General features: G+C 55.9%; 13 protein-coding genes across 13 annotated transcripts; 8 read left to right on the top strand and 5 right to left on the bottom strand.

Moving 5' to 3' along the window:
* Positions 1–214: 214 nt before the first annotated feature.
* On the top strand, positions 215–3,415 carry Malapachy_0736 (elongation factor 3; the record flags this gene model as incomplete). Its single annotated transcript, XM_018135250.1, has 1 exon — positions 215–3,415. One exon carries the CDS (start codon positions 215–217, stop codon positions 3,413–3,415), a length of 3,201 nt encoding a protein of 1,066 aa, XP_017992663.1.
* Positions 3,416–3,544: 129 nt separating this feature from the next.
* Malapachy_0745 (hypothetical protein) lies at positions 3,545–4,692 on the bottom strand (the record flags this gene model as incomplete). The annotated part of the gene is made up of 3 exons (XM_018135259.1): positions 3,545–4,311; positions 4,343–4,503; positions 4,676–4,692. The coding sequence occupies 3 exons, from the start codon at positions 4,690–4,692 to the stop codon at positions 3,545–3,547; spliced, it is 945 nt and encodes a 314-aa protein (XP_017992333.1).
* Positions 4,693–4,783: 91 nt separating this feature from the next.
* On the top strand, positions 4,784–5,295 carry Malapachy_0756 (single-stranded dna binding protein 12k chain; the record flags this gene model as incomplete). The annotated part of the gene is given in 4 exon segments (XM_018135270.1): positions 4,784–4,885; positions 4,904–4,969; positions 5,089–5,191; positions 5,231–5,295. The coding sequence occupies 4 exon segments, from the start codon at positions 4,784–4,786 to the stop codon at positions 5,293–5,295; spliced, it is 336 nt and encodes a 111-aa protein (XP_017992379.1).
* A 121-nt stretch (positions 5,296–5,416) lies between these two features.
* On the top strand, positions 5,417–5,827 carry Malapachy_0755 (hypothetical protein; the record flags this gene model as incomplete). The annotated part of the gene is made up of 1 exon (XM_018135269.1): positions 5,417–5,827. The coding sequence occupies one exon, from the start codon at positions 5,417–5,419 to the stop codon at positions 5,825–5,827; it is 411 nt and encodes a 136-aa protein (XP_017992376.1).
* Positions 5,828–6,284: 457 nt separating this feature from the next.
* Positions 6,285–8,261, top strand: Malapachy_0725 (acetate-- ligase; the record flags this gene model as incomplete). The annotated part of the gene is made up of 1 exon (XM_018135239.1): positions 6,285–8,261. The coding sequence occupies one exon, from the start codon at positions 6,285–6,287 to the stop codon at positions 8,259–8,261; it is 1,977 nt and encodes a 658-aa protein (XP_017992605.1).
* A 460-nt stretch (positions 8,262–8,721) lies between these two features.
* Positions 8,722–9,078, bottom strand: Malapachy_0715 (tim11-subunit e of the dimeric form of mitochondrial f1f0-atpase; the record flags this gene model as incomplete). The annotated part of the gene is made up of 3 exons (XM_018135229.1): positions 8,722–8,792; positions 8,831–9,017; positions 9,055–9,078. 3 exons carry the CDS (start codon positions 9,076–9,078, stop codon positions 8,722–8,724), a joined length of 282 nt encoding a protein of 93 aa, XP_017992554.1.
* Positions 9,079–9,315: 237 nt separating this feature from the next.
* On the top strand, positions 9,316–9,854 carry Malapachy_0728 (transcription factor btf3a; the record flags this gene model as incomplete). The annotated part of the gene is made up of 2 exons (XM_018135242.1): positions 9,316–9,547; positions 9,583–9,854. The coding sequence occupies 2 exons, from the start codon at positions 9,316–9,318 to the stop codon at positions 9,852–9,854; spliced, it is 504 nt and encodes a 167-aa protein (XP_017992612.1).
* A 132-nt stretch (positions 9,855–9,986) lies between these two features.
* On the bottom strand, positions 9,987–10,786 carry Malapachy_0717 (rna-binding domain-containing protein; the record flags this gene model as incomplete). The annotated part of the gene is made up of 3 exons (XM_018135231.1): positions 9,987–10,461; positions 10,493–10,712; positions 10,747–10,786. The coding sequence occupies 3 exons, from the start codon at positions 10,784–10,786 to the stop codon at positions 9,987–9,989; spliced, it is 735 nt and encodes a 244-aa protein (XP_017992556.1).
* Positions 10,787–10,843: 57 nt separating this feature from the next.
* On the top strand, positions 10,844–11,920 carry Malapachy_0729 (hypothetical protein; the record flags this gene model as incomplete). The annotated part of the gene is made up of 1 exon (XM_018135243.1): positions 10,844–11,920. The coding sequence occupies one exon, from the start codon at positions 10,844–10,846 to the stop codon at positions 11,918–11,920; it is 1,077 nt and encodes a 358-aa protein (XP_017992613.1).
* Positions 11,921–11,954: 34 nt separating this feature from the next.
* Positions 11,955–15,251, bottom strand: Malapachy_0740 (asparaginyl-trna synthetase; the record flags this gene model as incomplete). Its single annotated transcript, XM_018135254.1, has 3 exons — positions 11,955–11,970; positions 12,020–13,409; positions 13,589–15,251. 3 exons carry the CDS (start codon positions 15,249–15,251, stop codon positions 11,955–11,957), a joined length of 3,069 nt encoding a protein of 1,022 aa, XP_017992336.1.
* Positions 15,252–15,498: 247 nt separating this feature from the next.
* On the top strand, positions 15,499–16,028 carry Malapachy_0727 (dimethyl-8-ribityllumazine synthase; the record flags this gene model as incomplete). The annotated part of the gene is made up of 2 exons (XM_018135241.1): positions 15,499–15,968; positions 16,004–16,028. The coding sequence occupies 2 exons, from the start codon at positions 15,499–15,501 to the stop codon at positions 16,026–16,028; spliced, it is 495 nt and encodes a 164-aa protein (XP_017992607.1).
* A 90-nt stretch (positions 16,029–16,118) lies between these two features.
* Positions 16,119–17,621, bottom strand: Malapachy_0744 (hypothetical protein; the record flags this gene model as incomplete). The annotated part of the gene is made up of 1 exon (XM_018135258.1): positions 16,119–17,621. The coding sequence occupies one exon, from the start codon at positions 17,619–17,621 to the stop codon at positions 16,119–16,121; it is 1,503 nt and encodes a 500-aa protein (XP_017992332.1).
* Positions 17,622–22,091: 4,470 nt separating this feature from the next.
* Positions 22,092–22,351, top strand: Malapachy_0757 (hypothetical protein; the record flags this gene model as incomplete). The annotated part of the gene is made up of 2 exons (XM_018135271.1): positions 22,092–22,276; positions 22,327–22,351. 2 exons carry the CDS (start codon positions 22,092–22,094, stop codon positions 22,349–22,351), a joined length of 210 nt encoding a protein of 69 aa, XP_017992378.1.
* Between the last annotated feature and the right edge of the window lie 157 nt (positions 22,352–22,508).

Genomic DNA, 22,508 nt, shown 5'->3' with positions numbered 1-22,508 from the left:
GCCTAGGCTGGTCGCAGAGAACGGCCTTGCTGGCGTATGCACCCGGCCGTGCTTCTGCATGTAGATTAGTCAGCATGTATACAGAACGTGCGTTGAAAAAAAAAATAGGAAAAAAAGTTGTCGGCCGGTATAAAGAGCCGAGCCACCCAATTTCTTCCGTTTCGCTAGCCCGAAGCGCTCTTTCTCTGACTTTCGTTACGGGCTTGATATAATCATGGCGCCTAAGACTGCCGATGGTACGGCGCATGTAGATGCCAAGGATTTCAAGAACTCGGCTGCTGCTGATGCCGCTGCCGCTGGCCCTGAGCAGGAGGTGAAGGCCGCTCTGTTCGACGAGGCCCAGCTGCTGTCGACTGGTGACAAGAAGGCGGCTCTTGAGCTGACCAACCTTGTCAAGATCGAGGGCTCGTTCGCCCTGCGCAACCTCGGTATTGAGGATGTGATCAAGAAGGGTCTTACCGACAAGAAGAATGTGGCTGGTCGCGAGGGTGCTTGCACCCTTGTGATGACTCTCTTCGACGAGGGTGTCGGTCACGAGGTCGAGCCGTTCCTTATGATGAGCAACGTGTTCGAGACCATTGTCGAGGCCATGGGTGACAAGGAGAAGGAGGTCCGTCAGCGCGCTGAGGATGCTCTGCTGCTTGTGATCCGCAACATGTCGTCCTGGGGTGTGCCGCAAGTGATGAAGATCATGCTTCACCAGATGCGCACTGCCGGTAAGTGGCAGGTGAAGACGGGCTGCATTCGTCTCCTCGAGGAGCTGATCGGCCTGTGCCCCGACATGGTGGCCCGCATGATGACCGACATTATCCCGGTCATGGCCGAGGTTATCTGGGACACCAAGAGCGATGTCCAGAAGTCGTCGCGTGCGTGCCTGGAGAAGCTCTGTGCTCTTGTGTCGAACAAGGATATTGAGCGTTTCATTCCGGCTCTGATTAAGTCGCTCATCCACCCTGTCGAGGAGGTGCCGAAGACTATTCAGCTGCTTTCGGCCACCACTTTCGTGCAGGAGGTCGACTCGCCGACCCTTGCCCTGATGACCCCGCTGCTGTCGCGTGGTCTGACGGAGCGCCCGACTGCTACCAAGCGTAAGGTGGCTGTCATTATCGACAACATGGCTAAGCTCGTCGACAACGAGCGCACTGTGCGTCCCTTCCTGCCGAAGCTGCTGCCCGGTCTGATCAAGATTGAGACTACCGTGTCGGACCCTGAGGCCCGCAGCGTTGTGCAGCGCGCCATCAACACCCTGCGCCAGGTTGGTAAGGTTGAGGGTGACGGTTCGGAGGTGAAGCCGCTTGAGGATGTTGATCTTGCGAAGACCGAGGAGCTGGTGAACGTTCAGCTCAAGGAGAACAACCTGCAGGGTGCTGACTCGCTCGTGAAGTACATTGCCCAGCTCGTGACCAACCTCTCGAACTTCCGCCTGTTCGAGTCGGACGAGTGGGATGGTACTCTGACTCGCTACCTGCGTCTGCTGCGCCCCTCGGACCAGGAGAAGTCGGCCAAGATTGTGCAGGAGCTGCTCAAGCAGCTCGCGAAGAGCACTGGTGAGGAGGTCGAGGTGTTTGACGACGAGGAGGAGGGTGAGGACCTGTGTAACTGTCAGTTCTCGCTCGCCTACGGTGCTAAGATTCTGCTGAACACCGCTACCCTGCGTCTCAAGCGTGGCCACCGCTACGGTCTCTGTGGTCGTAATGGTTCGGGTAAGTCGACCCTTATGCGCGCCATCCAGAACGGTCAGGTGGAGGGCTTCCCGTCGCCTGAGGAGGTCAAGACCTGGTACGTCGAGCACGACCTCGACGGTTCGGAGGGTGACATTTCGATTCTCGAGTTCATCCTGGCCGACACTCGCCTGAACGTCGACCGCGAGACTGCCTCGTCGACCCTGAAGGAGATGGGCTTCGACGAGCAGCGTCAGGCTGGTCCGATCACTGCTCTTTCGGGTGGTTGGAAGATGAAGCTTGCCCTGGCCCGTGCTGTGCTGTTCAAGGCCGACATTCTGCTGCTCGATGAGCCGACCAACCACTTGGATGTGCTCAACATTGCCTGGATCACGGACTACCTGGTGAAGACGGACGCCACCTCGATCATTGTGTCGCACGACTCGAAGTTCCTGAACGACGTGTGTACCGACATTCTGCACCTGAACCGCTTCAAGATCAAGCGTTACCCCGGCAACCTCGACGCCTTTGTCAAGCGTGTGCCTGAGGCTCGTGCCTACGTTGAGCTGAACTCGGGTGAGGACTACTCGTTCAAGCTGCCGAACCCGCCGCTGCTGGACGGTGTGAAGACCAAGGAGAAGTCGCTTGTGAAGATGCGTGACGTTGTGTTCCAGTACCCGAACACCCCTGCGCCGCAGCTCCGCGGTATCTCGATGCAGCTCTCGCTCTCGTCGCGTGTCGCTGTGCTGGGTCCGAACGGTTCGGGTAAGTCGACTCTCGTGAAGCTCATTGTCGGTGACACGGAGCCGAACGAGGGTGAGCTGTGGAAGCACCCCAACTTGGTCATTGGTTACGTCGCGCAGCACGCGTTCCACCACATTGACCAGCACCTTGACAAGACCCCGTTGGAGTACATGCTCTGGCGTTACCAGACTGGTGAGGACTTGGAGGAGCACATGAAGGCCACTCGCCAGCTCACCGCTGAGGAAGAGGAGGCGATGAAGCACGGTGCTGTCTACGAGCACGAGGGTGTGAAGCGCATCATTGACGACATTGTGGGCCGTAAGAAGCTCAAGAACTCGTTCCAGTACGAGGTGTCGTTCAAGAACATGAGCTCCACGGAGAACCTGTGGATCAGCCGTGACGAGCTTATCCGCCGCGGTTTCGAGAAGAAGGTCATGCAGGTCGACTCGCGTGAGGCCCAGAAGGCTGGTATGCTTCGTCCTCTTGTCCGTCGCGAGATCGAGAAGCACTTTGAGGACTTTGGTCTGGAGCGTGAGTTCACCTCGCACAACACCATGCGTGGTCTCTCGGGTGGTCAGAAGGTCAAGGTCGTGCTGGGCGCCGCCACGTGGCGTATGCCCCACATTATCGTGCTGGACGAGCCGACGAACTTCTTGGACCGTGAGTCGCTTGCGGCTCTGATCCAGGCCATCCAGAACTTCGAGGGTGGTGTGGCCATCATTACCCACTCGCAGGAGTTCTCGGAGGGTACCTGCAAGGAAATCTGGCGCATGGAGAACGGTACGCTGCACGCCTCGGGCCACAACTGGGTTGAAGGCCAGGGCTCGGGTGAGCGTATCGACAAGAAGAAGAAGGACGAGGAGGAGGTCAAGTACGACGCCCTCGGCAACAAGATTGTGGAGGAGAAGAAGAAGAAGAAGCTCACCTCGTCGGAGGCCCGCAAGGCCAAGAAGGAGCGCATGGCTCGCCGCAAGCGCGGTGAGGAGGTGTTCTCTGACGAGGAGCTGTAAAAAATTCTTTGCTACGTGGCGAAGACTTGCGCTGGTGGCGGGATCATGGACTCCCTCTCCCCTCTCGTAGGACGTGTGTGTAATTGTTCCACCCCCAGATAGTCGTTCTTAGGAACCAGTTTTTACTTGCTACAAACAAAGAAGCGCTAGCCAGTAGGACACCATACTGCCTACGACAACGCCCGTAGCAGTGGCGGCCACGGAGGTGCCTTGGTTCGCAGGGATGGGATTGATGTGCTCCCATAGCGATGCAGCATACGAGTGCCATGCCTGGAGGTACTGCCATATATGAGACACCCAACGCAGGGACGAAGGCAATGCGAGCGAGCGAGTCACGACGCGCTTCCGCGTTTCATGCGGCTCTGGCGAACCGAGCAGAGCTTCCTCCAAATGCGACAACCGTTCGTCGACCGAAACCACAGTTTGGTGCATACGCTCACGAGCACGCTCCTCACCTTCAATCAGTCGCGTCTCCAGCGTCTGCGCAAGTTTGCGGCGCTTGTAAGGCTCGACAAGAAACAGCGCAAGGATAAAAATGAGCACGTTCAAAGCGCCAAGCCCGATACTGGCATACGTGCTCATGCTCCGCACACGATCACTCCATAGATGCTCCTCATGGTATCGGCGCATAACGCTCCGCATCAAGTCATCAAATCCACGCTGCATTTCCGCTTCGGCGGCCTCGTATTGATGCTGGCTGCTCTCTTCCGCCTTGGCATAACTGTGTTCCGAGTGCAAAAGCTTGGTATATTCGAGCAAATCTGTATCATTCCATGTAGACTTGCGCGACAACAGATCATTCGTCTTGCGCTGCGCCATAGATCGCTCCGACACGGCTTGGATATATACGGACTTGGCCTCGTCCTTAGCTGTCTGCAAATCTTTCAATCGATGCGCTGAAGGTAAGGTATGCAAGACACAACATACTATGATTTTGCACTTGCTGTTTTAGCAGATTGATTTCCGCGTAGCCTGAGTAATCGTTCCATTTATGACTTAGCTCCGTTAGCTTGTGCGTTGCTACAGGCTTAGACCGCTCAAGCCATGCATGCCAACGTGCACGCCAGGGCTGTAGCCACGATGGCCCGCTGTGCGATGGCTGGGTCGTGAAAAAGCCTCGGCAGGGAGATATCGTAACTAGCCTAGTAGGCTGAGAGCCTATGCATGCAAACGGTCGGGATGATGTCCATGCTACACGGCTCATATCCTGCGTACACACAAGCGCTGATCCAAGCGTCGTTTTTGGCGTTGCTTGCGTACAGTGAGACTTGCCCCATCGCGTCGCGTAATCCCACGTGACGAAAAACGCGAACGACGCGCTCGTTCCATCACTAGCCACATCGCCACCGACACGCGTCGTCTTCCACTATGTCGCAGGCGATTCCATTGACCAACTCGTCACAGCTTGCACAGCGTGTAGGCCATGAAGTCCGCATTATTGGCAAAGTCCTCAAGGTAGGGATGCATTTGGTACGGTCCTAACTATAGGTATCGGGTGAGATTCTGCTCCTAGAAGCCTCCGACAATGGCACAGTAGAAATCAAGTTGCAACCGGTACGTACAAGGCTGTACCAGGCCTGGCATCGATGTACTGTACCCATAAATTGGGCCGTTCCGTGAAAAGGCGGATCCCATACTTCGATGTCATTTATGAACAGTTTCTAACCTCGCAGGGTGAAACGCCAACGTCACAATATGTTGAGGTAATTGGCCGTGTGTCCAGCTCTGGTGATGCCATTACGCAGCACGCCTTGCTATCTCTGGGCGACAATCTTGGTATGTGTAGCTGTCTATCTGTTTCATTAACTCTACTAGATTTGAGCCTCGTGGAAAGCCTTGTGAAGTTCACACCTCAATACCCTTCGTTGTTTGCTGACTAGATAGATAGAACTCATGCGTGTGTGTTGTATTTTGAGACCCTCCCATGGTCTGCGACCAGGGGAGCAGGGAAGTAGTGCTTAGTCAGACTAGGTCGTCACGACTTGCCTGCCTCCCGCCATCATGCCGCCACGACGTGATGAAGGCCCGCCCATGTCTGCACGCGAGGCACGGGGACTCCGATACGAGTCTGAAACGCCCAAATTCTTACAGCAGCTGCATGCACAGGTGCATGGCACGCGGTTCGAGGCGGAGCGGTCACGTCCTCCGTCGAAGGCAGATGAAACAGACCCCGTGCTGTCATGGCTGGACCCTACGGGGGCTGCTACTTCGTCGTCATCACGTGCTTCGCAGTCAGGTGGGAACACGGTGGATGCCTACGACAGCGACAACGACCTAGATTATGCACAGATTGTGGTCTTAAAAGAGGGGAAACACCTGACCGAAGAGCAGTATCAGCAGACTAAGCAAGCGGCAGCGCATTCCCCCACATCTATGCAAGGTACGTACTTTACTAAGTTCCACTGGTATTGATGCGCAAGACAACGCATCAAATAAGACGCAGCATGATGATGTACATGCTAGTCATGCTGGCCACCTTCCCCAAGCAATTGTTGGACCCCACAATAATAAGTCATCTATGATGCAAGCCAAGAAATTGATTCGCACTAAACGTGCAGAGATTGCTCAGAACTCGCACAAGCCGAAGAAGGCGAGGAAGCAGCGACAACGCCTAGGTGCAGGACTGAGTTTTGATTTAGACGAATCAGGGTAGATTTGAGTCACTGCGAATATATATATACCCCATACTTTCTAATTGGTGCGCACAGACCGGCCTTCCGTGGCGTAATCCACGGCGCAAACAGGGTCTTCCGCCAAAGTATTTTATTCCTCCACGAATCGAGGTTTTGACCTTCAGTCCCCCCTCCCTTTGTAAGCCTAGCCATTTTCTTCTGTCAACCCGGACTTAAAAGGAGACGACTCTATCGACATGAAAGATCACATTTTTGATATTCCTTCGCGTGTGAATGGCAGTGATCCTAGCCGCCCCAAGGCCCACATCGATGAGATTGTGTATCCTACTATGCACCATCGTTCGATCCATGAGGGTGACCAGTTCTGGGAAGAACAGGCCAACACGGTTCTCTCCTGGTACACGCCTTTCAGGACAGTGCAATACGGTGGTTTTGAGCGTGGTGATGCTTCTTGGTTCCTCGAGGGTCAGCTGAATGCCTGCTACAATCTGGTCGACCGATGGGCGTTTGAGAAGCCGGATGACATTGCTATTATTTGGGACTCAGACGAGCCCGGTCATGAGCAGTACATTACGTTCGCAGAGCTTCTCGAGCGTGTGTGCAAAGTGGCCGGTGTGCTGCAGTCCCTTGGCGTGAAGAAAGGGGATATTGTCATCATTTACATGCCTATGATTCCTGACACGGCTGTGTGTATGTTGGCCTGTGCCCGTCTCGGTGCTGTTCACTCGGTGGTATTCGCTGGTTTCAGTTCCGATTCGCTGCGTGACCGTGTGCAGGACAGCAATGCCCGCGTCGTGCTCACCTCTGACGAGGGTCGTCGTGGTGGTCGTACCATTGCTACCAAGTCGATTGTTGATGCGGCGCTCAAGGAATGCCCTACGGTGGAGCATGTGCTGGTGGCGAAGCGCACTGGTGCTGTCGATGTGCCGTGGGTCGATGGCCGTGACAAGTGGCTTGACGAGCTCGCAGCAGGCCAGCGCTCGTACATTGCCCCTGTGCCTGTGAACAGTGAGGACCCATTGTTCGTACTATATACCTCTGGTTCCACGGGTAAGCCGAAGGGCATTGTGCATGCTACTGCAGGCTACCTCCTTGGTGCAGCGCTCTCGGTGCGCCATGTGTTTGATGTGCACCCTGGCGATCGTTTCGGCTGCATGGCTGATATTGGTTGGATTACCGGTCACACGTACATTGTATATGGACCGCTGATGAACGGTACGACCACTTTGATCTTTGAGTCGACGCCAATGTACCCTACCGCGTCGCGCTACTGGGATGCTGTGGACAAGTTCAAGTTGACGCAGTTCTACACGGCTCCGACGTCGATCCGTATGTTACGCCGCATGGGCACAGAGTATATTGAGAAGCATGATCTCTCTTCGTTGCGCGTCTTGGGCACTGTCGGTGAGCCGATCAACCCTGAGGCTTGGCACTGGTACCATGAACATGTCGGCCGTGGTCACTGTGCCATTGTGGACACATACTGGATGACAGAAGGTGGCTCGCACATGATCACCTCGCTTCCTGCGGCCATCAAAGCCAAGCCTGGTGCAGCTACCAAGCCCTTCTGGGGTCTTTCGCCAGTGTTGCTGGACCCGCAGACCGGCAAGGAGATTGAGGGCAACGATGTGGAAGGCGTGCTGGCTATGAGCAAGCCATGGCCATCACTGGCTCGTACGATCCTCAATGATCACTCACGTTTCCTTGACACGTACATGCGTGTATACCCTGGCTACTTCTTCACTGGTGACAGTGCATACCGTGACCACGACGGCTACATTTGGATTCGTGGCCGTGTGGACGATGTCATCAATGTGTCGGGCCACCGTATGTCGACAGCAGAAATTGAGTCGGCCCTGGTGGGCCACCCTGGCATTGCCGAGGCGGCTGTGGTCGGTGCGCCAGATGACATGACGGGTCAGTCGATTTTCGCATTTGTGGCTCTCAAGCCTGACTACAACTACGAGTCGAACGAGGCTTTGATCAAGGAGTTGACCATCCAAGTTCGTCGCTCGATCGGACCTTTCGCAACCCCTAAGAGCATTTTGAGCGTGGCTGATTTGCCCAAGACACGCAGCGGTAAGATTGTTCGTCGCGTGCTTCGCAAGATTGTGTGCAAGGAATCGGACCAGCTTGGCGACCTCTCGACGCTGCAAGACCCTTCGGTGGTGGATGAGTTGATTGCGAAGTTTGAAGCGGCTGTCTCTCACTAAAACATTTTTTTTAAGAAAAAGGACATAGAAAAGTAGGTCGTACGCTACGGACAAAAAACGTGGAACTGAACTGAAACAAGGCCACTGCCTTTGTCGTCTGTCGTTGGAGAAAAGACGGCGAGGGCAGGATTTCAAGCGCTGACAAACGGCCCACAAAAGTCCACCCAAGGCAAGAAAAAAATATACGGGGCGTGACTGACTCACTGCCATGGTCCACTACGCGACATAGGTAGATCATGAGATCCATACAACAGGCCAGAGATACCTTCCCCGTCATTTGTCTGTAGGAGAGAGTCTTTTTTTTCACTGACAGGACGCAGCGAAAAGCATGCAAATACTGTAGGAACCGCTGCAAAACACACGTAAACACTCGAATAAACACAGGCATCATGTCAAAGTGAGCTCGTGAAACGGCATATCATTGCAGATAGTACAAAAGGTAGCCGCTCGAACACGACATCTAAAGCTTCTCAAGGTAGGCAATGACCTTCTCAATGTCAAAGTTAGGGTCATCGGGGTTGAAGACCACGTCTGCATGGGGGTTAGAAGAACAAAAAAAAGGCACGTACCGTCCGACTTGAGAATGGGCTTCTTAGCCTGCTGGAGGGCTGCGTATTTCTCCTTGGCCTGCTTGATCAGGTCCTCCTGGTGCTTCACCGCCTTCTGCTGGATCTTCTCATCGTACTGCGTCTGCAGGGTCCGGCGGTGCACAATACCGTAACCGATACCAGCTACAAGAGCCGAGTAACGGACGACCTGAAAAGTTAGTACATTGTAGAGCGCAGATACCTACATTCACAATAGGCGAAGGCGACATGATGCAGAGCTGCCAAGCTAGAGCCTACGCTACGAGTGCAACGAGACGTTGGTCGACGGCCGACCCAAACGGCCCTCCTTATTGACCCAATCACGCTCATCGGTTGTGCCCGGCACGGGGCCACGCACGTGATGTAGTTCACCGCAGCTGGTTTTTGTTGGTAACAGAGCCTGCTAGGCCTGCGTGGAGGAAGTCCTGGGCGCCGACCGACACATCCTTCTTGTTTCCCCATCGAGAATGGTCGTTGATCAAGAGAAGCTCGCTAAGCTGCAGGCTGCTGCCCGTACCGGTGGCAAGGGTGCGCCCCGCCGCAAGATTGTCAAGAAGCCCAAGGGTGCTGTTGCTGGTGGTGAGGACACCAAGCTCCAGGGTGCCTTGAAGAAACTGGCTGTGCAGCCGATTACTGGTATTGAGGAGGTCAACATGTTCAAGGAGGACGGCAACGTGCTGCACATTGCCAACCCGAAGGGTACGTCGGTTTGCATAATGAGATCTTACATACAGTGCACGGCGCTATTGAATCGAACACGCTGGCTGTGTACGGCAAGGCTCAGGACAAGGAACTGACGGAGCTGGTGCCCGGTATTCTGAGCCAGCTTGGCCCTGAGTCGCTCGCTAGCCTCCGCAAGCTCGCTGAGAGCTACCAGGCTATCAGCGCTCAGCAGGCTGCTATGCAGAAGGGCACGGATGGTGATGATGTCCCGGATGTGGATGGCAACTTTGACGAGGTCGAGGGCCAGGCTCCTGCGTCGACTGAGGTGGACCAGCTCGACTAACTTTCTCGACCAACATGGTAGTGCATGGCACTAGATACATCTGCAGTCTTGCCTCTGAGAGCATGGCTGCCGTATAGAAAAAAATGTGGTTGTCCAGCCTACGTACGTACAGGGGGATATATAGAGAGCTTTTTACTCGTCCATACGTGGATTCTTCGATAATGGCTCAGGCGAGTCGTCATCGCGCTGGCGCTTCGATGTGGTCTCTGGTGCACCTGTCGCAGCACTAGTGCTCGTGCCCGCACGCGCTGCATGTTCCGTCTCATAGTATTCAGCATCGGCACCGGTAGGCGCTTTGTGAGCATCTGCCACGCCTTGCACTTCTTGGTACACTTCTTCACGACGTTCATGACGCTCACGTTCACGAGCCAGCGCTTCCTGACGCTTCTTCTCTTCTTCTTCACGCATTCGGTTGTGACCCCAACCGCCACGGCCCGCATCGTACTCTTGGCGGTACTCATCGCGGACCTGACCACCTGAACGGCCACGGCCGTATTGGCGTCCGTCACGATAGCCTGGGTCCAAGTCGCAACGAATCACACGCTCATCGAGCTTGGTGCCAGACACAAAACGCATGCAATCCACCGCTTCTTCATGCGAGTAAAATCTGCTAGGTCAGACCCATTCGAGCCACGTACTCAACAAAGGCGAATCCACATGGGGTCTTGGTATTCCTGTCGAGGCCCATAATGATACGCTTAATGCCACCCCCGCCTGAGACATTGGCTACACGAGCAAACAGCTCGTACATCTGTTCTTCGGTGGTGTAGAAAGACAAGTTTCCGATATACAGCGTGGCGCTCCGAGCAATCGCCATCTGCTGCTCATGCGCAGAACTACGTGCGCGAGAGTCGCGGTCTGCCGTGGATTAGCGACTGAGTGTGATACGTACACGACGATGGCGCATTTAAGTGCTCGGCCACATGCGACATGGTCGACGGCGGCGTAGGAGTGGAGGCGACCTGGAGGAAATCGACGTATTTTCGCTAATGACACCAGTGGCCGACGACGCGCAGCCCACGCAACGTGACAGCACGACGGTGCAGGCACCGTTGACCGATGCTACAACGGCCTTGCTGGCGACGCAGTATGGTACATGGTACCCTGCGCTTCGTGCCCACACGCCCAAATCTATGGTTCTTGACGTAGAAGAGATCCAGCCTGAGTTCGTGGCATGGCTGGATGAAGATGGCTTGGTCCTATCGGACGCGAACGACGACCGTGGGCCCTTGCGAACCGTCCCCCGTGACGAGGACCTTGAAGTGCTCAGCAACCCTAGCGAAGAGGAAGACGAGGAGGATCAAGGTGCCTATTTTCCGGCGCTCAATGACAAAATTCGCGCTGTGCTTGATCGATATGGCGCCGTGTTCCCCAAATTCAATTGGAGTGCACCGCAGGATGCAGCGTGGATCATGCCTGGGAACACACTCAAATGTCAATCTCCGAACGATATATACCTACTTTTGAAATCGTCTGATTTTGCCATGAAAGATCTGCTGCAAGTGCGTGAGCTGGCCTCTGCATGTGAAGCACAGCAGCGCTCGGATCGGCCACGTCTTCAGCTGGTGCTTAAGAAATGGTTTGAAATGCCACGCTCGCACGAATTCCGGTGCTTTGTACGCGATGGTCTCTTGGTGGCAGCATGCCAACGCGATATGACCTTTTACGAGCACCTGCAAGCGCCATCGACGCAAGCCCGTATCCAGGCTATGCTGGCGCAGTTCTATACCGAGCACATCTCCGCAGTAGCCCCGCGTGATATTGTGTTTGATGTATACCTTACGCGGAACCTGGATCGCGGATTCCTCATGGACCTCAACCCATGGCTGCCACGCACGGATCCATTGCTATGGTCGTACGACGAACTCGCTTCGCTGGAGCCCAAGACACCCGTGCCTCTACGTGTCCTAACCTCTGCGGCACAAGCATCGCAAGCGCTGCCTACCTATTCCGCGCACATGGTCCCCTCCGATGTGGTGGACATGAGCCAGGGCCAGAACATTGCCGAGTTTGCACAGCAATGGTCGTCCCAGCTCAAAGAGGCTACGGCTGCGGAGGACGATTAGTACCGCAGCGGCCCTTTGATACGTGGGAATCCGACTAGGTCACGCACATGCTCCGTCTTGGTCATCCAACTCAGGAAGCGCTCCATGCCGATACCAAACCCACCATGTGGCGCACCGCCGTACCGCCGCAAGTCGTCGGTATACCACCGTAACTGCTCTGCCTGAATGCCCATAGCTTCCATACGGCGGACCAACTTGTCATGCCTTTCTTCACGGACACTTCCACCAGCCAACTCACCGACATGCGGCACCAGCAGGTCAAAGCAGGCCACCGTCGTCTTCTCTTCGCCCACGCGCTCCGGGTGCAAGTCTTCCGTCAGCGTAATCCGCTCATCGTTCTCCCGCATGTAGAATGGCTTGATGCCAGATGGGTAGTCTGTAATCACAATTGGTCCCTGAGCATACTCAGCCAACCACCGCTCATGCTCCGACCGTAACGACTCGCCCCAGACTGGCGGTGGCATGGGGCCTTGCGTACGCAGAAGCCTTACAGCGTCCGTGTATGTCATACGGGGCCATGGTGTCTCGATCCAGGTCGTGGGCCGCTCGACCTGGAGGAAAGTCATATCGTCTACCGCGCGCTCGTCCTGCCATGCCGCCTGCAAACCGCTTTTGATGATATGCTCGAGCGCGTTAATGGTCTCATGCATCCCGCTAGGTCCCTCTGGAAGCCAGCACATTTCCGCCTCCATCATCCAGAACTCGGCGAGGTGCCGATTGGTGGCTGAGCCTTCCGCCCGAAACACAGGGCAGAGAGTCCATACACGCGAGAGACCCATCGCGTAGGCTTCCAGATGCAATTGTGTCGATACAGTAAGGTACGCACCATTTCCTGACCAGAACGATGTGAGCTTCTCGTGCGGTGTAGGTTGTGTAGGCACAATGTCTGCATGGGCGACGACTTGGAAAATCTCGCCACCGCCTTCGCAATCGGACGACGTAAGCACCGGCGGTGCTACTTTGCAAAAATCATTAGACATGCACCAGGCAGCCATGCCCAGCTCTACACGAGCACGCGTGCGTGAAATGGCAGCAAAGTGCGCGGTACGTGGCTTGAAATGCGAGGCGTGACGAACGACGTCCATGGTCTTGGTATCTTGCTCCTTTTTCTGCATGGCATTCGCGAGAGGATACGTCGCCAAGTCACAAGGACCCAGCACAGTAGCTTCATCAGCATGCAACTCGACACGCTGACTTGCACGCTTTCCACGCCCTGGCGCCATATGGCCTTGCAAACGTACCGCTTGCCCAGGTGTCAGTGTACGAACATCGCCTGGGACGACGACTTGCATCGTAGCACTCCCACCCAGCGTACCATCGTCAATCTCTAAAAATGTGCGTGTTTTTTGATGTCGCGCTGAGAGGATCCAACCGTGCGCTGTAATCGGCTCCGAAGCCAAGGCCTGGGAGTTGGCCAACTGTGACTCAGACCGCATTCGCAGCTGGTGCAGCGTGCACGGCATCGACGGCACACGCTTGGTATCCGGCCCTGTCGAATACGCTCTAGCGACGCGCATAGACCCACGCATGCTTCGTGCCTGCCCTAGCGGCAGCGCACTACGAACCCACCCACGACAGAGCATGCAGGACGACGACAAGGATCGCTGTCTCCACTCCCTCCACATAGGCCCAACCTTCGTGTGTTCTACGAAACTCTTCTCTACGAACGCGACGCACGAGCACGGCGGTCCAACCAGTCCTGCACCTTGAGACGCAGGGTTGGCTTGTTGTGCCTATACGCAGCGATGGTGTCCAGCAGCTCCTGCGGCTCAAGAACGTAGCTGCCAGCGGCCGGGTGACTGCCTTCGTACAGCGCTGCCAATTCGGCCTCGCTGGGCAGCGCATGAGGGTTGTGCTTCGGGTTCCAACGCAGCGGACCAACGCCACGCACCTCGGCATCGCGTGCCTGACGGCCTTCGCGGTTCTTCGGGGCTGCAGGTACGTTGTCGAGCGTGAGAAGAGGGAGGCGCAAGCCTGCTTTCTGTGCCTTGGCATGGTCACCAAAGAACATCGTCTGGATGTACTCGTCACTCACATCTTCCACACGCGACGGCTCCCAGGCTGGGTTGCCTTCGTTGCGCTTGCCTGTCTTCGGGTCACGGCCTAGCACATGCATCACACCCGTGTAAAAGTCGCGGCCAATCGACAAATCACAGAACGCCGTAGCCACACGCAGGTTCATGTGCATGTTCTCTGCCAGGGTCTGATCACGCGCAAGTTGGATACCGCGGAACGTCACCTTCAGAGCACGGGGTGAGCGTGCGAGAAGTGTTGCGTGGGTCTCGGAAGCCCACGACACAATCTCGTCCGTAAGACTCAGGCCACGCTGCTGCAGTTCCTTACCCGTGTACGAGTCCGTACGGCGCTGTGCCATGTCATCCAACGCTGCCAGAATCTGCTCCACGGATCCACGGCTAAACGCAAAGTCCAGTGCAATGCGACGATCGCCCAAGAATACTGACTTGGAAGCCAGCATCTCGTCCTCCTGGAACGGATCTGAGGCGAACTCGTTGATTGCCTCCACGATCGTCTCTTCCTTGGCCGCGGAGTGAATGGGCATCGAGCTCAAGCGGCGCACAAGCTCGTCAACGGAGCTTGAGCGGACGTAGTGTGTCGCAAGGCCTGTAAGGTACACGTCGGCACCGCTCAGACGAGCACCTGTCAAGCCAAGGTACATACCGATCGCACCGTCCAAGCGCGAGAATGTGTGCAACAAGCCGACATCAGGGAAGTAGCCAATCCCAGTTTCCGGCATCGCAAACAATGTACGCTCTGACGCAATACGCACAGAGCCATGCACGGTCATACCGACACCACCGCCCATGATGATGCCGTCCCACAGACCGATGTACGTCTTCGGGTGACCAAGCTCCGACGACTTGTCACGCAGCGTGTGGACATACCAGTTCTGGCGGAGTTCCTTCTGGAAGAAGTGCACAGACTCCATCTGTTTCTCCTGGCTGTCGCTGTTGGCCGCCTTCACGAGCGACATGATATCGCCACCCGCGCAAATCGAGCGGCCGACACCGCGGAACAGAACTGTCGCGGCATTGGGCGAAGGGACCACATCGGCTAGGGCCACCTCAATCAAATCAATCATGTCCATGTTAATAGCATTTAGCGCTTTTTCACGGTTCAGCTGCACAATGCGCATCGTCCCATCACTCAGCAGCTGCACAGGCGACGAGGCGTCGCGCAGCTTGGCCAGGGTCTCTGGCGAAGGCGAAGGGGCTGTTGTCGTCATGTGTCGTGCAATCAGAGCTGTACGTGCACTAGCGCGTTGTGTCATCCACGACGTAGCACCTCCCTTTAAACGAAGCAAGGTAGCCATCCGTGATGTGGACACCATCGTGGCTCGGGCGTGCCCAACGAAAAAAGGCAGCTGACCAGCCCCACGGCGCCGCGACGAACGCCCCGCTTTCTGTCGCCAAGCGCCTGTGCCACGAAGACTCCACGTGGTACAAGGCGATCGTGGTCGCGCAGGGGCCGCCGGCCGGCCGAGAGAGTGTCCACCCACTACGCTCTCTCCGCGCTTAAGACCGAGGTGTCGAAGGTCGTTACTTCTCCACCTATTCCTCATGGCTTCGATCAAGGGTCCTGCTCCTGCGCCGTCCTCTTTCCCCGGCTCTGACAAGCTGCGCGTTGGTATTGTGCATGCGCGCTGGAACAAGGAAGTGATCGATGCGCTAGTGCAAGGCACTCTGGAGTCGCTGAGCAAGGCAGGTGTGCCGAGCGAGAATGTCCTCATCGAGTCTGTGCCTGGCAGTTGGGAGCTACCCATGGGTGTTCAGACGATGTTCGACCAGAAGAACGTCGATGTCATTGTTGGTATTGGCTGTGTGATCAAGGGCTCGACCATGCACTTTGAGTACATTTGCGAGAACGCGTTGCAGGGCATGATGCGTGTCAGCCTTGACGCGAGGAAGCCGGTCATCCTGGGTGTGCTCACTGCGCTCAACGATGACCAGGCGCTCGAACGTGCTGGCATTGGTCGCAACGGCAAGGCTGGCCACAACCATGGTCTCGAGTGGGGTACCGCCGCTGTGGAGTACGTATTTCAGAAGTGGAACTAACCATCGTCAGAATGGCTCTCAAGCGCCAGCAGTAACGAGTGACTCTGTAGATATGCCTGGGCATCACAGTTCTTTTCTACAATAGATGTGCATTTCAAGCGATATACTGTATTACTGCCTCCTATCTATTGCGGCGATAACAGGTTTTTGATATTGTTCAGCATCTGGACATCGCGCTGCACAGACCCCGACATGTCGCGGTTGCGCTTCTGCATGCGCTGGCGCTTCTGATTTTGACGCGGCGCTGAGTTCGCACGGCCATTCCGCGCCAACGAGCCAAAGAGCGAGCCAGCTTCTGGGCTCGATGCGCCCAGGGAGCTGTTCAACGACGTAGCCGACGTGGGCGTTTCTGCCGAGTCGATCCACGCTGGTGAGCCCGGCAGTGGCGGCGCCACGTACTCACCACGGCCACCAGAGCGGCGCAAGGCCATCACATACATCTGTACCTTGCCCAGCTCAGGCTCGCATGTCACGTTCGGCGGGTTGCGACGTTGGTTGGGCGAGGTCATCTTGGTCTCCAGCGAAGCGTACAGGACACGGAAGTACGACTCGCCACGCTCAGGCTTGGCACGCGTATAATCCACCACATCAAGGCCATGACGATGCTGCAAAGGCAGGAAACCGATATGGCCACCCATAGCCACAGCCATCGAGGCATCGGAGCCGACCATGTAGCGCTTTCGTCGCTGGTCTTCCACACGATGCAAGGCACGGCCGTGCATGGGCTCGTTCATCAAGAACGAATACACACTGTCCGGCTGAGAATACTGCAAGCCACGCAGGGGATGCGCTGTCGCTGCATATGCAGGCGACTGAAGGGTATGGCTGTCAGGGGCTTCGTATCGTGTCTCCGCTTGCGCCTGCAAGAACTCAGCTGCACTCTGCGGCGCATGAGGCAAACGAGCCTCTGTCCACATATCCACAGCCGGGGCCGGCGTCGAGGGCGCCTTCGTCTGCTCCCGCTCAGCGTCGCTGACCGTGCGTTGCGTCGTGGCCTGCGCCAATGTCTCCATCTGCGTCTGTGCGACAGCATCCGTACGCTGCTGACGCAAAGCCTCCCGGAACTTGTTGCGTCGTCGGCGGATGTTCGATAAGAACCGCTGGAATGTCTTCTCATCCATAGCATTGTAGTTTGGGAGCACATCAGGCTTATCAGTGTAGCGCTCATGGTAAGTGCCCCATACCACATGGTTCGGCAAAGCATCCTTGTCCATGCATGTTGCTGGGTCGTATGCAATACGAGGACGAGGGCCCAAGTCCGAGTTTACAATGTCCTCACTCGTTCCTACAACGATCGCATCACGACGTGCCTTGTCAGAGAGCGACGCACCAGCTTCATGCCAGCGTGTACGGAAGAGTGGTTCACGTTCCGACTCCTTCCATTCGGTCATGCCCTGCGCATTGTCCACTTTGTCCACTGTGGCATAACGCAACGAGCCTGGGTACGGCGCCGGCGCTGGCGCTTCCGCGGTGGACTGCCATGACGACGGCAACGGACGCTTCAAGCCCCAGTCACCACGCACAGCATGTGCGACAGGGGTCTGGTACACCTGCTTGATTTTTGGATCATACGTGTTGAAGCGGGTACGCCGCAAAAGGCGGGCAAGGGACGTCTGTGACGACGCCATGAAGAGCAGCGACCAGCGAGAGAGCGACCGGCCAGCACGACCAAGAGAGCCCTGTCTTCCAATACATCACGTGATCAGAAACCTGCCTACACGCGTCGTGCCGTCTCGGTTCGTTTTTTCCTCCCACCCGCGGTGTCAGTGTGCTGTCGTTGTAGGCAGGGCGTAAGTGTGTGTGCAAGTGTATACATGCGCTGGCACTGCGGGGAGACCAATGTATGGGCTATAAAACCATCGTCAGGAGGGCGCAGCTCGTTCGAGCGTGCCTGCCCCATGATCCGAGGATGACCTAATGTCCACACATACCGTAGTTGAGAGCATGCATGTATGTATAGGTACGCATCTATCCATGGGTATGGCTGCTGGAGGATCATAAATTTCATGGCGAGCATTCGCTTGCAGTGAGAGAGGCACTTCACGGTGCCTATGAACACATTCATGTAAAAGGCGTGTCTGACAGAGCCCCAGCCGTACCGTGGGTTTTTCGACGTTACTAACTACACTGCCTAGCGTTCACTCGTCCTTAGAGAATGTCACATCTATGCCAGACTACGTAGCCCCGTGGCCAAGCGGCCCACCTCGCTAATTTCGCTTACTTTGCACAATGTGCCACGGAACTCTGGCAGGTACTTGGCGCCCGTCAACGGGTCTTCCACTGCCGTCGCGCCGCCACCCGGGATGAGTGTGTGGCTGCCTGCACAAATCACATACGCTGTCTCGTGCACCGAGTAGTTCGGCACAGGCACAGCATCACGAGGCTGCCGATCTGACATGGAGATGATCTGCTGAGCCACTTGGACCACCTTTGCCGGCGGCTCCAATGCAACCAAGCGACGAGCAAAGTGGCCAGCCATGGCCAAGTTGCCAACACGACGCGCCTCCATCATAGCAATACGCAGAGCCAACATCTGGTGCTGCGGCTTCATCTGCACATGCGTGAAAAGCGCCGCCAACTCGAGCATGCGTGCCACCTGCTCCGGGTCCGATTGCGCCAAAGCACGGCGTTCCAGCTCAATGGAGACACCGATCAAGTACTCACGGCACTCGGCGATCAACTCGGCAATCTTGTTCGCCTCGGCCTCGTCCGCCGCTGGTGTTAGGACCAACATATGCAGCAACGCACGGAAGGCCGTCTCTGCTTCCGTGAGTTTGTTGGCGCTCACCAGGCGGTACGCGTTCTGCAGTTCGTGCGCCTCCAAGTGAGGCAGGCGGAGCGCACTGGCAGGCAAGACCTTGCTCAAAGCGCCCTCACTTGCTTCATTGTTGCGGCGCAGGTGAATCAGCAGCGGAGGCGCACCTGGCGCGCCAGGTACCACAGCACGTGCCGCAACATACGCGCGCCACAGCCACGGCTGCAGCGGCGCAAATGCGACAATGCCTGCCTGGCGCTGAAGGATCTGCAGAGCCGTGTCAAACGCACCGGCCGCTGCCAGATCTGCCGCCACAGGCGAGTTGCGCAGCCAGTGCTCGTCCTCGGCACTGCCAGGCACAACGCCTTCCAACGTCGCCACATCGGCGAGCGGTGCCATTTGTTGGCCCAATTCCTCTTCGGCAGGTGCCATCACACCCTCATCCAGATCCCAAGCCTCTTCGGCCTCGTTCATATCGAGCGCTGGCGGCATACCTTCCTCCGCATCTTCAAGCACATCGCCGTCCAGCCACGAGTCAATATCATGTTCAGGCGCATCCACGGCATTGTCCTCAAAGATCACACCGCCTTCGGCACTGGCCACCAGCGCCTCGTCAAAGTAGTTCTCACCAGCCTCCGCCAATGGCCAGTCTTCCTGACTCGTAGCGAATTGCACAGGGGGCAGACCGGGGGCCGTCGGTGCCAACGAGCCCAATGCCTCATGCGCAGCATGTGCTTCAATACCAGCCTCCGCCGCAATTTCATCCGCAAGCGCCTCATTGCCTGTGCGCTGAGCTGTTAGGTATGCCAAGACGCCGAGGTTGGCATGACGCAACACCTGTGCCTGCTTCTCCGAATCTTCACACAACACGGCATTGTGGTACAAGCTTTGCATATTGCCACGGCGCTCGGCAATAGCCGTCATCTTGCTCAGCTTTTCCTTGTTGCCAGTCATGAGGTACAAGAAGCTAAGTTGGTCAAAGTTCTTCGTCTTTTGGTAGGCACGTTCCACAATGTGGTGCGCACCAAGACGAAGAGCTGCCTCGCCCAGGCGCTTCCAGATTTCTGGGACGTTGATCGCCTCAGCCGTTTCCAAGGCTACATCCAAGTTGCCACACTCCACGGCCAAATCAAAGCGTGTCGTCTTGTCCTGCACAAAGTGCAATGCAATCTCGGGGTAGCCCTTCTTTTGCAGGTACGCAATAATCGACTGACCCACAAGACGCGACGTACGAATGATACTCAAAACCTCGTCGTACCGACCTTGCAAGAGCGCCAACTTGAACTTGTACTCGGTCGGGTCAATGATGATCGTGCGGGGGCATGCCTGGCGGTCCAGGCAGAACACGGTCGATCCCTTGATCCGCGTGAGGTACACGGGCTGCTCCAATGTCTTGATAATACCCGTATCACCTTGTGGCAAAGCATACTTGATATGGTTGAGTGTACTGTACATCAAGATACCATTGTTATCCCACGCAGCACTCTTGATACGAATCGTCTCGTGAATCATGTGCGACTTGCTCAGCGTTTTGTCTGTGAGCGTAATAGTATGCTTGGCCAGAAGGGCCACCATACTGCCATCTGCATTCCACACAGCGTATTTCACAGCAGGACTCGCAAGCTCGGCCATCACTGTCTGCTGCTGGGTGTCAAAGAGCTGCACACTCGTCGGCGTGCTCAACAACAAGTGCGACGTGCCAGCGTAGAAAATCTCATTGGTCGGCTGCGGTAACGAAAGTGTCTTCACCACATTGTTCGACAAGTCGCGAATTTCCACTTTCTGTGTGCTCTTTTGCAGCACGGCAAATCGGTTCCGCGCCACGAACAGCGCAGAGGAGCCCTGTCCACGCTTGCCCACCGTTCCACTCTCTGCAAGCTCCGTACCTGGCGTATGAGGTAGCGGTGCAATGTCATATACACCTGTCTCGCCATTGAGCGACGTGACAATCACCGAACCATCCGCCGGGTTGAAACTCAGCGAACGGGGCTGTACATACTGGTTGCCAAGGCGACGAATGTTCAACACAGCCTCATCCTTGCCATTGCTGTAGTCCATGACACGCACTTGCTTATTGCGCACATAGTACATGGTATGGTTGTGCATAGCAAATGGTGGGCGTTCACGTTCCAGCTTGAATACAATCAAGCCACTGTCATGACCTGCAGCAAACAAATTGAGATGGGGGTGCGCTGTGAGAACCCAGAAACGGTCATGTTCGCGACGGAAGGTCTGCACTGCCGTGCGCTTACCCATGTCCCACACGCGGATGGTTTTGTCTTCGGACACAGAAAGAATCAACTCCGCGTGCGGGTGGAATAAGGATGCCGAGACATTGTTGTAATGTCCACGGCAGGTGTCGACTTCCCATGCCTTCGTGTCCGACATGCGCCACAACTTGATCTGGCGATCATCACTCGCAGACACAATCAACGGAAGCGCAGGGTGGAATGAGGCCCAGTTCACACCGCGCTCATGGCCTTCCAAGACGTACTTGACCACTACGTCCATGTTGGCAAACAGATCCATCTGCGCATTGTTGGCACGCGCCATCTGCTCATCCAGACTCATGGGCTGGGCTGTGGTAGACTTTTGCTTAAGTGTCGTAAAGTCCCACACACGCACAGTCTGGTCCATCGAAGCAGACACAATCAAGTCTTCGTGTGGGTGGAACTGTGCACACATAACATAGTGGTTGTGTCCTGTCAGCACAGCAATGCAAGTGCGACTCTGCCAGTTCCAAATACGGATCGTTTGGTCGTCAGAAGCACTAATAATCCATGGGTGTTCGTGATGGAAGAACACAGTACGGACGTAATCCAAATGACCCTACCATGTCAGCCATGCGTATGATACGTACGTGCAACGTGAAGAGCACTTTGCCTGTCTTGTGGTTCCACACCTTGACCTTGTAGTCATCACCACCACTTACCAAGAGTGGCTGTGTCGGGTGGAAACTGATGCCACGAACAGGACCTTCGTGATCTTCGAGACGTTCATAGATCGTGCCAGTCTGGTAATTCCAAAGCTGAATCGAACCATTGTGTAGCGAAGCCGCTAACAATGGCAGCTTTTGGTGAAAGGCGATGCCTTTCACCCTGTTGGACTTAGACTCAAACTGCATATAAGCACACGCCCTTCACAAATCCACATACCTTGGTGAGCATCTGCATGTTGGCAGACTACTCCGGCGCGGTATTCCGTCTCAAACGGCCCTGCACACCGTCTCACGTCGTCAATCGGATGGGTGCACGGCGCCCGACACGGCTGCGCTGGCGTGGTCGATCACGTGATACTACCACCACGCGCCTGGTCGTACGTTTTACGCGACTGGTTTGCCTATATGGAAAGTCGTGCCGAGGAGGATAACGAGTCATGCTTGGATGTATCCTCTCTGTGGCAAACGCAATGGAATCGTGAAGCCAATGAGAATGGCGACCAACCAAGTGGTCACGTTGTGAAGCTGGCATCCTTGCTCGCCTCGACTGCCTTGCGGCATGTGCTCTGGACGCAGGGCCAAGTGCCAGCGTATGTACTAAGTTCTGTCTTACATTTTTCTAGACCCTTCTCTGCTATAGAGAATGGATTATACCAGTACCTTGATAATACAGGTTTAGGAGATTTCATCGCACCCATGTCCTTCGCGTTAGATTTGCATGAAGCGTCTCATCGACCTCGATTGGCTCGCATGGACCGCTCATGGATGCCTGTATATCGCGCATTGGAGGCATCAAACCGCATTGAGTCACGAATACACAAT

The sequence above is a fragment of the Malassezia pachydermatis genome, assembly GCF_001278385.1.
Source record: "Malassezia pachydermatis strain CBS 1879 chromosome Unknown scaffold3, whole genome shotgun sequence".
In the NCBI taxonomy this organism is placed as follows: domain Eukaryota; kingdom Fungi; phylum Basidiomycota; class Malasseziomycetes; order Malasseziales; family Malasseziaceae; genus Malassezia; species Malassezia pachydermatis.
The sequence above is the reverse complement of the archived record's forward strand: the minus strand, read 5'-3'. Positions and strand labels throughout refer to the sequence as shown.